Source organism: Rhincodon typus, chromosome 32 (genome assembly GCF_021869965.1).
Source record: "Rhincodon typus isolate 14 chromosome 32, sRhiTyp1.1, whole genome shotgun sequence".
Classification (NCBI taxonomy): domain Eukaryota; kingdom Metazoa; phylum Chordata; class Chondrichthyes; order Orectolobiformes; family Rhincodontidae; genus Rhincodon; species Rhincodon typus.
In genome coordinates, this window is record NC_063363.1 from 35,204,195 (window position 1) to 35,216,755 (window position 12,561).

The 12,561-nt window shown below is 43.3% G+C and overlaps 1 protein-coding gene across 8 annotated transcripts in view; it reads right to left on the reverse strand.

The window, feature by feature from the left end:
• Positions 1 to 12,561, reverse strand: part of LOC109917665 (rho GTPase-activating protein 32-like) — a 488,544-nt gene that overhangs the window by 12,424 nt on the left and 463,559 nt on the right. For all 8 annotated transcript variants that reach the window (XM_048615489.1, XM_048615490.1, XM_048615491.1 and 5 more), the window contains 3 exons: positions 2,326 to 2,527; positions 1,689 to 1,834; positions 1,312 to 1,383 (listed from right to left, as the gene is read on the reverse strand). In XM_048615489.1, coding sequence (XP_048471446.1) covers positions 1,312 to 1,383; positions 1,689 to 1,834; positions 2,326 to 2,527 — 420 coding nt within the window. The remainder of the gene's footprint in view (positions 1 to 1,311; positions 1,384 to 1,688; positions 1,835 to 2,325; positions 2,528 to 12,561) is intronic.

Here is a 12,561-nt window from a genome sequence, read left to right on the forward strand (position 1 = left end):
ATTCTGTAGACCCATCAACTTGCCTTGCTTCCCATCGGACCTGCCCTGTTGTGACTTCTCCACAACCATGGTCTCTGCCTTTATGCTTGCTTAAAATCTGATGCATTTTCCAGTGTCAAAGAAATATTATTGATCTGAAACTCATTTTCTCTCCTCAAATTTGTTGTGATTGGCTAAGTATTTTCTATTTTTGTAAGCATGGATATTAAACGGTGTGGAACCATGGAAAATAGACGGAGTTAAGATCAGGTCACCCCTGAGCTAACAGGCCTGTTCTTATCTTGCAGCAGCATTTTTTGGAATTGAGAGATGTTATGGGCTCCAGTGTACATTAATCAACACAACATGCCTGCAACACTTTCAATTTTCAATTTATGTTTCCAGTCCTGTAATGCATCTATTTAACTCAATTAAGCTACAGAATATTGGTGCCAGGCTCATATGTACTGAAACACATGGGACAATTTTTACCTCAAATCTTTCAATAATCTGGCAGAATGATCACAATAAAACGGCAATTATTAATTCATTCTTACCTTTGACCTGGTAAGCAAACAGCCAAATCTAATATTGCACACAAGAATATGCAAAATGTTTAATTAACTCTCAAGATTGATTAACTGCACAGTTGAAAATTATAATGTTTTACTGAGTAGGAAGCACAGATCCATTCATATAGGAAGATCAGTGAATTATCAAAAACCTGACAATGGCTCACCCTGAGCTGACGAATAAGAGAGAAGTATTAGTCCCAAAATAAAAATCAACAAGTTTACTGAACAAACGTTGAGTGTTCAATCAGTCATAAAAATAATAAACAGGCTAAACAATGGCCAGTAATCGAATGGATTACAGTAAATACTTGCAAATCCAGTAGCAGAGGGATTAGAGTCACTGCCCACTAACCCGGCAACAGGGGGATTACAGTCACTGCCCACTAACCCAATAATAGAGATTACAGTCACTGCCCACTAACCTGGCAACAGGGGGATTACTGTCACTGCCCACTAACCCGGAAACAGGGGGATTAGAGTCACTGCCCACTAACCCAATAATACAGATTACAGTCGCTTCCTGAACATCCAATAACACAGGCATTTGATTCATGGTGGAACTCTGGTAGTTGTATTACAGGAGTGTCACTGGGCAGTTTTGTAATTTAGCACTTTTCCTGATCATGACAGCAGCATATTGGAATATCAACTCAAATGGTGAACAGGAACGATGGCTGCAAACAAATACTTGAATACGTAGCAAGCAAACTGCAATATGCAAGTAATGAATAATATAAAATGACTGCTTTGTACTAACCTTCAACATTGTGAAGAGATGAGAGAGATTCTTCACTTTTAGCAGACCGAAGTGTTCCTGAATCACCCCGTGCTGATAGAATGACAAAAAATAAAATCACAACTGTTGAGAGAATGAAGACTTTACTGAGTCTTACTTATTAATCATGCAGACCATAATTTATGACTTTAAACCCTTGTACAGTAGAGTGAGTTAATAATGCCTCATGGTCTGGAACTCTAAAGGCATAAGGTGGTTTTCACTTGAGCAACCTGAGAGTGCTCGTTGCATCCTCCTGCATGTAACAAATGGCCTCTTACACATGATGCTGTAATTGTTCCTCAGCAAATTCAGAAACAGGAAAGCATGTGTTTTCCAAACAATCCAATAACACCCACCTGTCAAAACCATGGACTTCATTTGGGTTGGCTCACTGGGGTTACGGTGCAGCTTCCGCTTGGCTATAGAGGAAGACTTGCCCAGGTTGAAGAAAGAGCGCCAAGTACCAACAGGTGATTTCTTGGGTTTGCTTGTTGTCCTCTTCCTGGATTAGGATAATAAAAGAATCAGTAAACTGTGTGCCAACCCGCATTCAAAACAAACAAAAGAATACCACAGATCACAAGAACACGCATTTATACAAACTTTTAGTACTGAAAATCGTTCCATGATCTATCACTGAAGTGGACTGGATTAAATTGGAAACTAAGTTATAGGCACAGGTATGAGGAGAGAAGAGCAAAAGATTGGTCAAAGACAATAATTCGATGGCGTGTTTTCTGAGAAGGAGAGGGAAATGAAAAGAATAAGTAACACCAACCACAATTCCCTGACCTAGGGATGGGGAGAGGAGGGGTAAGGGGTGGGTAGAAAGGGGGAGAGGGAGGAGAGAGCAGGGAGGGAAATGCACAAATAGCTCCAGCACAGAAGAAGAAGAGTGCAATTAGGCTTATAATGTGATGTGATGAAGCCCTGTGCATATTTCTAGATGACATCCATACAGAAAGACATTAAAAGATAGTGGCTCTGTTTTACCTGTCAATAGGGAAGTCGATGACCGTGTGGAACCTGCCCTGTAATGCTGCAGGCCCATCACCCACTTCAATGTATTTGCTGTCTGAATTCATAGGGGAGATGATCTGGACCTGCGTTCGAGCCTGGGCCTCCTCCAGGGTGAGTAGTTTGGTGGAAGGGGACGACACCAGCAAGGACTTAGGCCGAGACAGAGATGCATGCCCTTCAGATGGGAACAGAAGCACAGAAGGGTAAATGACCATCAAAATGTTTTACTTTCATAATCTTGCTGTAACAAACTACTTAAATAGGTTTTGGCAGGTGTGTACAAGAGTTACTTTGCAATGACTGAAAAAAAACATACACGCCGATCACACCCAGAGAGATTTCTATTCCTCAGCCTGTAACTCTCAACAGATTTCCAATCCTGTAGCTCGTCACTCCTCGTCCTGTGAAGGATGCATGGCATCTGCAGAAGGCAGACCATACATTATGATTCCTTCATTAGCTATTCTTTATGTACTGGGAAATTAATTCAGAATTGGGAATAGTTGTGGCTCCTGCAATGTAGAGCACTGCCAATTCACATTGTTTAATACATAGAGGTTATTCCACATGGCAGCTAAGGTACCATGAACATTCAGTTTCAGCTCATGGGGAGAATAATTAAACAAAAGGGTTGCTAATATTGATACTATATCAAACAGAAAAACTAATTTAGCCAGAAATTCACATTCTGACCATTCAGTCAGAGTAACAGATCAAAGACAGTTGCAAATTGATATTCATAACGTATGGAGGCTTGTGTCAGTGGGAGCATCCAAGCCTCATGCAAGACGACTTTGGCTTAAGTCCCACCTGCTCCAGAGGTATGACACGACATGTCTGAATAGGTTGTTTAAGAATACCTACAATGTACAAACTCTGTGCTTAATCATCACCACGTAATCATCAAAATCTGTCTGAAGAGATGATGCTATCTGATATACAGAATTGCGCAGAAACAGATGATACCCACACTTTAATATTGTACCACTTCTGCCTTGTGTTATAGCTTCAGAGAATCTAGATCAAAAAAAACTCAATAGCAGAGCCAGAGTTCGGCAACAGAAACAGTAGTAATGTCAGAAATAGGCACAATGAGTTGGTTTGGTGATGAGCTACAGGTAGATGACAGGCAGGTGGCGCCAGCAATCCTCCTGTAGCTTTGGTTTTTAGTCATTGATTGGTTAGAAAAATTTGTGAAAAGTAAATGTACTAATCATTTCAGCAGAACGGAACCGAAAACAGCAGTCCTGAGTGGACATAAGCTCACTGTCTTGTGATGCCAAATTGAGATCCTCGTGCAATCAGCGGCCTCCATTTTTTTTGCAGCAGGAGCAGCAGCGGGAGCAGTGAGAGCGAGGACCAGGGGGCTGCCGGTAAGGAAGTTCTTCATTTCGGCAGCAGAGCTGAGTGGGAGCGGTCGAATTGCGCTCTCGGAACGTGAGTGAACTGATATATTTGGGCAGTGGCTAAACCCGAGACACTACATGTGTAGTGTCTCCCACCCACCCTCCTCCTCTGACCAAAAAAAAAACACTCTGGTGTGTTGATAAGGTAAGTGTTTTTCTTTTTGTTTTTTTTATTGTGTGCTGGTAAGTAGAGTGATTTGGTACAAATTTTTTTCATTTCATTTATCTATTATTTGATATTGTAGTAGGACTAAGTTAAGCTTAAGAGTAAAATCGGCAGGAGATCCCAGACCCGTGTTATGCTGCTCTTGCTCAATGTGGGAGCTCAGGGACACGGCTGATGTCCCTGACTCCTACACGTGCAAGAAGTGTGTCCAGCTGCAGCTCTTTTTAGACTGTATGATGGCTCTGGAGCTGCGGATGGACTCACTTTGGAGCATCCACGATGCTGAGGAAGTCGTGGACAGCACGTTCAGCAAATTGGTCACACCGCAGATTAGGATTGCTGTGGGAGAAAGGGAATGGGTGACCAAAAGGCAGAAAAAAAGCAGGAAGGCAGTGCAGGTGTCCCCTGCAGTCATCTCCCTCCAAAACAGGTATACCATTTTGGATACTATTGGGGGAGATGGCTCACCAGGGGAAGGCAGCAGTAGCCAGGTTCATGGCACCGTGGCTGGCTCTGCTGTACGGAAGGGCGGGAAAAAGAGTGGAAGGGCTATAGTGATAGTGGATTCGATTGTAAGGGGAGTAGATAGGCGGTTCTGTGGTCGAAAACGAGACTCCCGAATGGTATGTTGCCTCCCAGGTGCACGGGTCAGGGATGTCTCAGATCGACTACAGGACATTCTGAAGGGGGAGGGTGAACAGCCAGCTGTCGTGGTGCATATAGGCACCAATGATATAGATAAAAAAACGGGATGAAGTCCTACAAGCAGAATTTAGAGAGTTAGGAGCCAAGTTAAAAAGTAGGACTTCAGAGGTAGTAATCTCAGGATTGCTACCAGTGCCACGTGCTAGTCAAAGTAGAAATGAAAGAATAGGCAGGATAAATGAGTGGCTTGAGAGATGGTGCAGGGAGGGGTTCAGATTTTTGGGACATTGGGACCGGTTCTGGGCGAGGTGGGACTCTTACAAATCGGACAGTCTACACCTGGGTAGGACAGAAACCAATGTCCTAGGGGGTGCTTTTGATAACGCTGTTGGGGAGGGTTTAAACTAATGTGGCAAGGGGATGGGAACCAAATGAGGAGGTTAGTGGTCAGTAAGGAGGTAGTAACTAAAGCCTGTAAGGAACTAGATAATGAAGTCAGTGTGACTAAGGGGAAGAGGAGGCAGAGAGCAGATGATGAATGCAAAGGGACAGGTGGTCTGAGGTGCATTTGTTTTTATGCGAGAAGTGTAGTAGGTAAGGCAGATGAACTTAGGGCTTGGATTAGTACCTAACAGTATGATGTTATTGCTATTACTGAGACTTGGTCGAGGGAAGGGCAAGATTGGCAACTAAATATCCCAGGATATTGATGCTTCAGGCGGGATAGAGAGGAAGGTAAAAGGGGTGGAGGAGTTGCATTACTGGTCAAAGAGGATATCACAGCTGTGCTGAAGGAGGGCACTATGGAGGACTCGAGCAGTGAGGCAACATGGGCAGAGCTCAGAAATAGGAAGGGTTTGGTAACAATGTTGGAGCTGTAGAGGCCTCCCAACAGTGAGCGTGAGATAGAGGTACAAATATGTAGACAGATTATGGCAAGATGTAGGAGCAACAGGGTGGTGGTGATGGGAGATTTTAATTTTCCCAACATTGACTGGGATTCACGCAGTGTTAGGGGTTTAGATGGAGCAGAATTTGTAAGGAGCTTCCAGGTTTTCTAGAGCAGTATGTAAATAATCCAACTCGGGAAGGGGCCATACTGGACCTGGTGTTGGGGAATGAGCATGGCCAGGTGGTTGAAGTTTCAGTAGGGGATTACTTTGGGAATAGTGGTCACAATTCCGTAAGTTTTAGAATACTGATGGACAAAGACGAGAGTGGTCCTAAAGGAAGGGTGCTGAACTGGGGGAAGGCTAACTATAGCAAAATTCGGCAGGAGCTGGGGAATGTGAATTGGGAGCAGCTGTTTGAGGGTAAATCCACATTTGATATGTGGGAGGCTTTTAAAGAGAGATTGATTAGAGTGCAAGACAGACATGTCCCTGTGAAAATGAGGGATAGAAAGGGCAAGATTAGGGGACCATGGATGACAGGTGAAATTGAGAGACTAGCAAAGAGGAAAAAGGAAGCATACATAAGGTCTAGGCGACTGAAAACAGACGAAGCTTTGGAAGAATATCAGGAAAGTAGGACCAATCTGAAATGAAGAATTCAGAGGGCTAAAAGGGGTCATGAAATATCTTTAACAAACAGGGTTAAGAAAAATCCCAAAGCCTTTTATTCATACGTAAGGAGCAAGAGGGTAACTAGAGAAAGGGTTGGCCCACTCAAGGACAACGGAGGGAAGTTATGCGAGGAGTCAGAGAAAATGAGTGAGATTCTTAATGAGTACTTTGTGCCAGTGTTCACTGAGGAGAGGGACATAACGGATGTTGAGGTTAAGGATAGATGTTTGATTACTCTAGGTCAAGTTGGCATAAGGAGGGGGGAAGTGTTGGGTATTCTAAAAGGCATTAGGGTGGACAAGTCCCCAGGTCCAGATGGGATCTATCCCAGGTTACTGAGGGAAGCGAGAGAGGAAATAGCTGGGGCCTTGACAGATATCTTTGCAGTATCCTTGAGCACAGGTGAGGTCCCGGAGGACTGGAGAATTGTTAATGTTGTCCCCTTGTTTAAGAAGGATAGCAAGGATAATCCAGGTAATTATAGACCGGTGAGCCTGACGTCAGTGGTGGGGAAGCTGCTGGAGAAGATACTGAGGGATAGGATCTATTTACATTTGGAAGAAAATGGGCTTATTAGTGTTAGGCAGTATGGTTTTGTGCAGGTAAGGTCATGTCTTACCAACTTGATAGAATTCTTTGAGGAAGTGACAAAGTTGATAGATGAGGGAAGGGCTGTGGATGTCATATACATGGACTTCAGTAAGGCGTTTGATAAGGTTCCCCATGGTAGGCTGATGGAGAAAGTGAAGTTGCATGGAGTCCAGGGTGTACTAGCTGGATGGACAGAGAACTGGCTGGGCAACAGGAGACAGAGTGTTGTAGTGGAAGGGAGTTTCTCAAAATGGAGAACTGTGACCAGGGGTGTTCCACAGGGACCCGTGTTGGGACCACTGTTGTTTGTGATATACATAAAGGATCTGAAGGAAGGTATAGATGGTCTGATTAGCAAGTTTGCAGATGACACTGAGATTGGTGGAGTAGCAGATAGTGAAGGGGACTGTCGGAGAATGCAGCAGAATAAAGATAGATTGGAGCGTTGGGCGGAGAAATGGCAGATTGAGTTCAATCCAGGCAAATGCGAGGTGATGCATTTTGGAAGATCCAATTCAAGAGCGAACTGTACGGTAAATGGAAAAGCCCTGGGGAAAATTGATACACAGAGATTTGGGTGTTCAGGTCCATCGTACCCTGAAGGTGGCAACGCAGGTCGATAGAGTGGTCAAGAAGGCATACGGCATGCTTTCATTCATTGGATGGGGTATTGAGTACAAGAGTTGGCAGGTCATGTTACAGTTGTATAGAACTTTGGTTCGACCACATTTGGAATACTGCGTACAGTTCTCGTTGCCACATTACCAAAAGGATGTGGATGCTTTGGAGAGGGTGCAGAGGAGGTTCACCAGGATGTTGCCTGGTATGGAGGAGCTATGAAGAGAGGTTGAGTAGATTAGGATTATTTACATTAGAAAGATAGAGGTTGAGGGGGGACCTGATTGAGGTCTACAAAATCATGAGAGGTATAGCCAGGGAGGATAGCAAGAAGCTTTTTCCCCAGAGTGGGGGACTCAATTACTAGGGTTCACGATTTCAAGGTGAGAGGGGAAAAGTTTAAGGGAGATATGCGTGGGAAGTTTTTTACGCAGAGGGTGGTGGGTGTCTGGAACGCATTGCCAGCGGAGGTGGTAGAGGCGGGCACGATAGCCTCATTTAAGATGTATCTAGACAGATACATGAATGGGCAGGGAGCAGAGGGATACAGATCCTTGGAAAATAGGTGACAAGCTTAGATAGAGGATCTGGATCGGCGCAGGCTTGGAGGGCCGAAGGGCCGGTTCCTGTGCTGTAATTCTCCTTGTTCTTTGACATGCTGGATGATTATTTTGCTTCAGTATTCACATCAGAAAAGGAGGATAGCTTGCCAGAAGTCCCAAAGAAATTAAGAGAGGGACATGGTCTAAATAAAATTAGTTTAAGTAAATCATCAGTAATGGGGAAATTAATGAAACTGAAGAGTGACAAATCCCCAGGACCTGATGATTTCCATTCATGGATATTAAAGAAGGTAGGAGAGCACATTGCCGGTGCCCTAACCATAATCTTTCAGAATTCCCTGGATTCAGGAGTTGTACCTCTGGATTGGAAATATGGTCATGCCACTCTACTCTTTAAGAAAGGTGACAGAGAGAAACCAGGGAATTATAAACAAGTTAGCCCAACTTCTGTGGTGGGGAAATTGTTGGAGTCTATAATCAAGGATAAGATAACTGATTATCTCAAAAAATTTTGGTTAATCAGGGAGAGTCAATATGAATTCATGAAGGGTAGGTTATACTTGACAAACGTCTGAGTTTTTTGAAGAGGTGACAAAGATGGTGGACACAGGTAAGTCACTTGTTTATATGAAATTCCAGAAGGCTTATGATAAAGTATGGAAAATTCCACAATTTACCGAACTTTCTGACCCAGATTTATAGAAAACACTGACCAGGTTTTTCTACTGAACCAGAATCATTATTCACGACAAGTAAAAGACTCCAGCTGCGGGTAAACAGTTATAAACTGTTGGCATGTAACGCTACTAATTAAAACTCTAATCCTTTCATAAGGTACTTCTTATACACACAAAAACAGACAAACAGACAAAACAAAATGGGTTATCAGGCAGAGAAACAAAAAAAAACTGGGAAGACAGTTTAGTAGTCCTCGCTTCTTGGTGCTGTTGTTGAGATGACCTTTACGACTCTTCAAGTGGTCAGCATGTTGCTTTAGTTGTCATATTCTGATGCTTCCACTGGTTGGTGTGAGACACAGGTGGCTGGCTATTTCTTAAAAAGTCTCTGACTTATTGTTATGAATTGTGTAGAGTAATCATAAATTGGAAGGCAGGAAGCTAGAATTTGTCCATAAATAAATGATAAGGGAGAAGAGTGCGTGGTTCCTTTACGAAGTAAAGCTCTTTTCTAAGCTTAGTAATTTACACAGAAAAAGGAGTGTCTGTATGCAGCTGAAGACGTACAGCCAGTTTTGAAATTGAAACATGTATCAATTGGTTATGTGATTGGAAACCTTAGGCTTGTTTTGATGTTTTGGCAATTAGCTGGAATCAGCCAATTAATTTAAATCTCGCACTTAGCGATTGAAACCCAATTGAGTTTAAATCTGGTGGTATTGATAACCTTAGACCAATGCTTTGTAAGAAAATTGATATGTCATCCAAGGCATATAAGGAGAGGGTTTTTGAAAATCAGTGTGATAGTGAACCACCATCTGAGGAATAAGCATCTAGCTGTGACAAGAAATTGCCAAACTCTCGAAGAAAGCACCATCTATCCATAAAAGGTCCTATGACACTTCTAGCTAAGAGTCATCACAGTAGACTTCACAGAGAAAACATCCTTGACAGCCAGAGGAGCGGAAGAATGGCGTTTACGTCCAGAACAGCAAAAGAAAGGTGTGTAGACTTTGAGAGACTAAGCTTTGTTTTCTTATTACTTGGGTTTATATAAGTGGGACTTGTGTTATTGGAACAGCATACCAGTAAAATTTAGTTCAGTTAGGGAATAGGTAATAGTTAAGGGGGAAATTGTTCAGATTGTCTGTAATTCTGTTAATTTGTTCACTGTTACGGTTAACAGAATAAATTGTTACTTGTACAGAAACTTGGGCAACTCAGGGACACGAATGGTTGTTGGAAGTTCTGGGATTTAGATGCTTTAAAAGAAATAGGGAGGGTGGTAAAAGAGGCGGGGGAGTGGCATTGATAGTCAGGGCTAGTATAGCAGCTACTGAAAGGCAGTTTGACAATGATATGTCTACAGAGTCAGTTTGGTTTGAGGTCAGGAACAAGAAAGGAGAAGTCACTTTGTTGGGGGTTTTTTACAGACCCCCTATAAGTTGAAGAGAAGTGGAGGAGCGGATTGGGAGGCAGATGTCACAGGGTTGTAGTCATGGGTGACTTCAACTTTCCAAATATTGATTGCAAACTTTTTAGTTGTAACAGTTTAGATGGAGTGGATTTTGTCCATGTGCATTCAGGAAGGATTCCTGACACAGTATGTAGATAGACCAACACGAGGAGAGGCCATTTCGGATTTGGTGCTTCGCAATGAACCTGGCCAAGTGTTAGACCTGTTGGTAGGAGAGCATTTTGGTGGTATCGATCATAACTCTGTTACTTTTACAATAGTCATGGAAAAGGATAGGTACATACAGCAGGGTAAAGTTTATAATTGGGGGAAGGGTAATTATAATTCTGTTAGGCAAGAACTGGGTAATATAAAATGGGAACAGATGCTGTCAGGGAAGAGCACTAGTGAAATGTGGAGATTATTTAAGGAATGCATACTGTGTGTGCTCGATATTTTTATCCATAGCAGGCAGTGAAGATGCGGTCGAGTGAGGGAGCCTTGGTTCTCAAGAGAAGTCGAACGACTGGTTAAGAGGAAGGAAGATGCTTATATAAGGTCCAGGAAACAAGGATCAGAAAAGGCTCTAGAGGGATACAAGTTAGCCAGGAAGGAGCTGAAGAAAGGGCTTAGGACAGCTGTAAGGGGGCATGAGAAAACCTTGGCAGATAGGATCAAGGAAAACTCCAAGGCTTTTTACACGAACATGAGGAATAAGAGAATGACCAGAGAAAGGGTAGGGCCAATCAAGGATTGTAAAGGGAATTTGTGCATAGAGCCTAAAGAGATAGGAGAGGTCCTTAATGAATACTTTTCTTCTGTATTCACAACTGAGAGGGACCTAGTTGTAGAGGAAGACAGTGTGAAACGGGTTGGTAGGCTAAAGGAGGTGGATGTTAGTAAGGAAGATGTATTAGAAATTTTGAGGAACTTGAAGATAGACAAGTCCCCCGGGCCTGATGGGATTTATCCAAGGATTCTATGGGAAACGAGGGAAGAAATCGCAGGGCCTTTGGCGATGATCTTTTCGTCCTCACTGTCCACAGGTATAGTGCCAGAAGATTGGAGAGAGGCAAACGTCATTCCCTTGTTCAAAAACGGGAATAGGGATAACCCTGGAAATTACAGACCAGTTAGTCTTAAGTCAGTGGTGGGTAAATTATTGGAAAGGGCTCTGAGAGACAGGATTTATGATCACTTGGATAGGCACAGTTTGATTCGTGATGGTCAGCATGGATTTGTCAGGGGTAGATCATGTCCCACAAACCTTACTGAATTCTTTGAAGAGGTGACCAAACACGTGAATGAAGGTAGAGCAGTGGATGTGGTACACACGGATTTAAGTAAGGCGTTTGATAAGGTTCCCCATGATAGGCTCATGCAGAAAGTAAGGAGGCATGGGATAGGGGGAAATGTGGCAGACTGCATTCAGAATTGGCTGACCCTTAGAAGACAAAGGGTGGTAGCGGATGGAAAATATTCAACATGGTGCTCAGTTACGAGTGGTGTACCACAAGGATCTGTTCTGGGTCCTCTTCTATTTGTGATTTTTGTAAATGATTTAGATGTAGGAGTGGAAGGGTGGATTAGTAAGTTCGTGGACGATACGAAGGTGGGTCGAGTTGTGGATAGTGCGGAGGGCTGTTCTAGGTTAGAAAGGGACGTTGACAGGATGCAGAGCTGGGCTGAGAAGTGGCAGATGGAGTTTAACCCTGAAGAGTGTGAGGTGATTCATTTTGGAAGGACAAACGTGAAAACAGAATACAGGGATAAAGGAAAGATTCTTGGCAGTGTGGCAGACAAAAGGGATCTTGGGGTTCATGTCCACAGTTCCCTGAAAGCTATCACCCAGGTGGACAGAGTTGTTAAGAAGGTTTATGGTGTGTTAGCTTCCATTAATAGAGGAATTGAGTTCAAGAGCCGTGAAGTTTTGCTCCAGGTATACAAAAGCCTGGTTCGGCCATATCTGGAGTATCGTGTCCAGTTCTGGTCGCCTCATTACAGGAAAGATGTGGAAGCATTGGAAAAGGTGCAGAGGAGATTTACCAGCATGTTGCCTGGAATGGAGGGAAGGTCTTACGGGGAAAGGTTGAGACAGCTCGGGCTTTTCTCTTTAAAATGACGAAGGATGAGAGGTGACTTGATAGAGGTGTACAAAATGATCAGAGGTATAGATAGAGTGGATAGCCAGAGACTTTTTCCAATGGTGGAGGTAACTATTATGAGGGGGCATACTTTTAAAGTGAGTGGAGGTAGATATAGGGGAGACGTCAGAGGTAGGTTCTTTATTCAGAGAGTGGTAGGGGCATGGAATGCATTGCCGGAGAGGGTACTGGAGTCAGCCTCATTAGGGGCATTTAAGTGGCTATTAGATCGGCATATGGATGATAGTATAAGGTAGGGGTGGAGGTTAGATCGACCTTTGGTTTAGGGTAAAACTTCGGCACAACATCGTGGGCCGAAGGGCCTGTACTGTGCTGTACTGTTCTATGTTCTAAGAAAACTCAGCATGTGATGACTCC